General features: G+C 48.4%; 1 protein-coding gene across 1 annotated transcript; it reads right to left on the bottom strand.

Annotated features, from left to right (window-relative positions):
* Window positions 1-605: 605 nt before the first annotated feature.
* TMEM213 (transmembrane protein 213) lies at window positions 606-4784 on the bottom strand. Its single transcript, XM_074144300.1, has 3 exons — window positions 4703-4784; window positions 2394-2462; window positions 606-775 (listed from the first exon to the last, which is right to left on the bottom strand). Exons 1-3 carry the CDS (start codon window positions 4782-4784, stop codon window positions 606-608), a joined length of 321 nt encoding a protein of 106 aa, XP_074000401.1.
* Between the last annotated feature and the right edge of the window lie 375 nt (window positions 4785-5159).

Genomic DNA, 5159 nt, shown 5'->3' with positions numbered 1-5159 from the left:
ACAGACTGCACTGAAAAAAACTAGTTTTAATTTCAAACCCGCCCAAGGAATTCTGAAGTTTCCATAACAGATTTTTTGCTAGTGTCAGTTAATAGACCTTAAAATACTGCAGGTGAGCAAGTGAAAGGGACTCAGTATAATCAATGAGTTACACCTGATGTACTGATGTAACCTGGCCCATGGCTTAGTAACGGATCTGGTAACGCTGATCCTCCAGAAAATAGCTTTATTTGCCCACTTTCTGTTTCAAACTCAAAGGTTATGTACTGGGTTGTCTTAAGGCAATATCCTGTAGCCTGGTAACTGGTCCTTCAGTGTCTCATTGCTGCTGGTGCACTCGCAGTGAGCATGAAAGGGCTCAGGGAAAAGGATTTCTGTGCGCTGTGGGACATATGTGGTGGCTTACAGGGACTTGCCTGCTCCACACCTTGCCTGACAGCTCTTTACCTGCCATGGAGGATGAAGGCCCAGCAGGTGCCCTACTTAGATTTGGCCTTTTTTAGCTGAAGGTACATTCCCTTTCTTTTTTGTTTCTTAGGAAGTGATTGAAATGCTCTGTCAGACTGCACCTCACTGCTCCCGGGTGCTTGCTGTCTTTCCCTGCTTCAGGCCACCAAATATTTGGGTTCGTCAGGCCGGAGTTTTGTGATCTTGTCCACGCAGAGCAGGATGAGAGTCAGAAACCAGAGGCTCCAGCCGACGGCTGCTGCAATCCATCCGTAATCGTCCATACCCGTTGGGCAGCACATGGCCGCTTGCGGGCAGAAGTTCACGTCTGGTGGCAAAGAAATGAAATGAGTTGATGGGAGGCCAAGTATGTAACAGGTTTCCTTTGCCAGAAGGCTAGTGGAAATCAGCCTGCCTTGGCATCTTTCTCCTGAGCCTGGCTCTTAACCTAGGGGATGGCAATATTCAGTGTCATCTCTGTGTCTTCAAGACTTGGTCATGCCTGTCTGGCCAAACACCTGAGCTGCTCCTCTTAACTGCTGTGCCCACCGTTACAGAAATCTTTTTAAACACCTGCTTAGCATCTGCTCAGTCAGTTTTAGCCATGGGGTATGATAGAAGTAGCTAGTTAAAATTAAGAATTTAACCCAGGATAAAGAAAGCTTCATGTAAGAGAGTAAGAGAATGTCTAGCAGAGACATCTTCAGCAGGATGTCCAGTAGTTTAGGTACTTGATTCCTTTGCCAGCAATAGAAGCTGTGGCTGCTCTTTGGTGGGCTGTTAACTGTGACTTGTGTGTAACAACTACAAAACACACCACCATTGGGGGATTCCTGTTTTACAGGTTAAAAATTAAATATTTTTTAACAATTCCATGTATTCTTTTTCTTGCACCTTTTGTATATTTTTTTTTTGTTCAAAATCAGTCGAATTTCCTCCAATCAGTTAAGAAATATGTCACTAGTTGTTTCATTTATGCTGTTATTTAAAGCATCTACCGTACTTTTTCCACCACAAGGGCACAGTGAAGATACCCATCTCTGTGTCTGCGTCCTGGGTGATAATATGGAAATATCAAAGGGAGCCTGAAGGACCGTAGTATCTCAACCCCTTGGACTGGAATAGGAGCTGATCATGAAACCCCAGCACCCGGGAGAGCTGAGGCAGCTAAAACCACCTTGCAGCTCCATCTGTTGCGTGTTGATGTGCACAAGGCTTGTCAGCTGTGAAAAGTGAAGGCCCTCTGAGCTTGGTGCAGGGCAGCCAGTCTCTTGCACCATTTCAGGGAAAAGGCAAGTGCAGGTGCTGCTCAGTTGCTCTCATTCACGTGTGACTGGCAGGACCATGTTCCTGTGCATTGGCCTTCAGTGCACACAAGTACAATTGTCCTGCACTGTGGAGAGCAGCTCTTCCCACAACCAAAGAGACATGTTTAGTATCTGCCTAGGGAAGAGGGAGAGGTGCCTGACCCCTATAACCTTTGTCATGCTTTGAAGTAGTGTACCTCTATTGGTACACATCCTATATTTTGGGAAGTGCAGGACTGTGGGGATGCTGGACATTTGGGATGAAAGATGACTCTGGGAGGGCTGGTGGGATCTCAGGTTGCCTGGGACTGTCTGTTTAGGGAAGACCTGGTGGGGTGAGGGAAGGAGGTGCTCCCGGGGGTCCACATTGTGCCTACAGGCTGTGAGTCTGGCAGGGAGCTTTAGGATACACAAATTGAAGTAGCTATATGCTTAGTCTGTTAAAGCTATGATTCCATCTGAATGTACCTAAGATATGCGGGGCGTGCCAATGGAGGAGTCTTAGAAATGAGTCCTAGAGTTTCACCTGCAATGGAAGTCTTGACAACAGATAAATCCTTTTCCAGGACAGCCTCTCAGTCACCTGTGTGGACTCATCACCTGGCTTTATCATGGTAGTAATGATTTATGAAGACTTACTAAGACATGGTGGTTCGTACTCAGTTGTGAGCTTGGAGCTTGATGAAACATTGGAGACGTCTTCAGCTGCTGTCAGAAGGAAAGCATAGGAGAAAAGGCAGGTTGGATTAGGAAAGCAATACTAGGCATCAGGCATGAAAATCTAAAAGGCGTTGTCCTCACAGAGGTCTGTAGGATGGAAACAACTTGAAGAAAATAAGTTCCTGCCCCTGAACTTGGCTGCATCAGGGAATGCTTCCTGACCCCACCACTGTCAACAGAGGCTCTAGAGAGACCTGCTGTAGCACCAGCCATAAGGAGCAGTTGGATCACTCTGCCTCTAGCTGAGTATGACCTTGGTGTGAGCCATTCACTCAGAGCTCAAATTAACCACCGCTCTTTCCCAACCTACATGGGCAGAAAGAGCAAGGACTGAACTGAGAGAGAGCATTCAGTGGCATGGTGAGATCCATAGCCAGCGACTTGTACATCTACCTCCTTTTGCCCTTAGAAAAAGCCCAGTGGCTCTGTGAGGTGTGAAGGAGTCTGGCCAAGCTGAGGGCTGAGCCCATCAGCGCAGAACCTCAGCAGGTCTGCCACAGCCTCAGTGGGAAGCCTTGGCTTTGCTGCAGTTCAGGTGCAGCTGTGTCTGAAACTCATTAACTGGCTCAGAATGGAAAATACAACATACAGAAATAAGTGAGGGGGGCAGGGTCTTCAGTGAAGATTTTGCCTCTTTGTCCTGCTTCCTACCCAGAATCAGAGCACATGTGCACTCTAGCACAGCGCTGTGACTGGTCTCCAGGGCTCCAAACCTGGTATCGCATGCCAAAGCCTCCTTAGACCTTCTAATACCCGCCTTGCCCCTCAGCTTCAGCATGCACCTTGCAGCACTGCAGGATCAGATGCAAGGACAGATGCGGGACGCCTGCGTGGAAAAAGCTGTGGCTGCTGTTGTCTCCGTGCATTAACACCAGCCTGTCCCCTGCTGCAGAAGGAAGGGAGTCAAAGAAATATCTCCACCTGCGCCACTATGAGCAGTACAGTTCAAGTTCAGGCAGATGAAGTATCCCATGCTGGTCCCCTGAAGATATCCATGAAAAAAGGCCTGGAGAAGCTACAGGAGTAAGGGCTCCCACTGCATGCAGCAGGGGCGGCTCCAGCATACTGCTGGTCCACAGACCAGGCAGAGGCTGTGAGAGAACTATTTCCAGTCATGCCATCCCTCTGAGCTGATAGTTTGGAGAGTGATAGAGAGAGAAAAATCAGTTCCAACTTGATTTCACTGAAGATTTCAAAATAATGGCTCAGATTTAGTTTCAGCTCAGGACAAAAAAAGAAACAAGACCTTTGAGCAAATCTTTGCTTTGAGTTTGGTATTTTCCAAGCAATTTGCCAGCAAATAAACTGAGGCTGCCCTACAGGAGATGTCCCCCTTGGGGTCACCTGCTACTGCCCACCTTTGCATTTTGAGCTGACCGACTGTCAGCAAGACCAGAGCTTTCCTTATGGCCACTGCCACACTGGGAGAGGGTCCCCAGGCAGCCCGCTCCAGGGGAGGGTCTAAGTACTCCCCATTCCTCTTTCTGACTCTGCTAGGACTTGCTGAATGACCTTGGCCAATCCCATAATTTCTTTTCTCAGTTAATAAGTACCTCACAGGAGCACTAGGAAAAATCATTAAAAACTGTGTACGACCTGTGGAAGAAAGTGCTGCAGAATACAGAGCGCTGGTTTGTGTTTATAGACTTTGCAGCCCAAAGGACAGGCTGTCAAAGCTAACCCATCTTTAAACATCTGGCAGGTCTCGACTGGTGCTGATATACAAACTCAGGCAGTAGCCTGATGGGAAAGGAGCAGCTCACGGGTCTCATTTACATTTTGGTTTTAGGCAGCTTCTACAATTAAGGGGGCACCGAAGCCAGATTTTCTGCAAAAAGCACCTAATGAGAGCTAAACTGGACTACAGTGAGCCTCTTGGGCGGTGTTTCAAATGGTCCCCTGCCTCAGCAAACACGGGAAGACCAAGTAACTGCGGTCCCCTTTCTCCTTGCCATTCAGTGGAGCAACCTGCAGCTCAATCGCATTTACAGTGGATCTGTAAATAGCTGGCAAAAGCACATCTCTTTGGAAAGATGCTGTGATCAATCATGTCAAGTAATTCTCATTAGCATTAATCAATTGCAGTTCTTTACACTTTTTAGATGAGACAAGGGAGCCCACCTTGTTTTTAAAGAACAAATTACTGCCAGCGGGTAATATATTTAGGGTTGAGAGGAGTGAGGGAAAAGGCAGGGTATAGAAACTGGAGCATAAGAGAAGAGAAATACCTGCTGAGCAGGAATACTGGAGCGTGGTGGTGAAGAAGAGCAGAGCGAAGGCTGCCCAGGGCTTGCCGGAGAAGTGCTTCATGCTGGGGGTCCAGCTCCCACCCGAGCGGCCTCACGGATCAGGTCACCGTCGCCGGCAGCTCCGTTTCAGCAAATCCTCGATAAGCTCAGAGAGCCGGTGTGCAGGGCAGAGGGTGGAGCAAAGGGACTCCCTGCTGCCAGGACACCTTGAACTTTCCTGCCACAACAGGGTGAAGTAACAGAAGGACTCTGACCAAAACAGCTCCAGCAGGAGGTGGTTACCAGTGCTGAGGCAGGTAAGAGAGCCCTGAAGGTCAAGCCTGAAGGTTTCTCCCCAGGATCTGCTGCAGCCAGAGAGAGGAAAGACATCCAGAGCCAGTCATTCCCCATGGGGTCTCAGGCAACTTCTGTCTTAAGAGTCTCCTTCTGGTGCTGT

The sequence above is a fragment of the Numenius arquata genome, chromosome 2 (genome assembly GCF_964106895.1).
Source record: "Numenius arquata chromosome 2, bNumArq3.hap1.1, whole genome shotgun sequence".
Lineage (NCBI taxonomy): Eukaryota > Metazoa > Chordata > Aves > Charadriiformes > Scolopacidae > Numenius > Numenius arquata.
The sequence above is the reverse complement of the archived record's forward strand: the minus strand, read 5'-3'. Positions and strand labels throughout refer to the sequence as shown.

Coding starts and splice junctions, on each gene's coding strand:
- TMEM213 (XM_074144300.1), bottom strand. CDS start 4,784: ATGAAGCACTTCTCCGGCAAGCCCTGGGCAGCCTTCGCTCTGCTCTTC. Junction 2,463..4,702: donor CCAGTATTCCTGCTCAGCAG/GTATTTCTCTTC, acceptor TCCTTCTGACAG/CAGCTGAAGACGTCTCCAAT. Junction 776..2,393: donor GTACGAACCACCATGTCTTA/GTAAGTCTTCAT, acceptor CTTTGCCACCAG/ACGTGAACTTCTGCCCGCAA.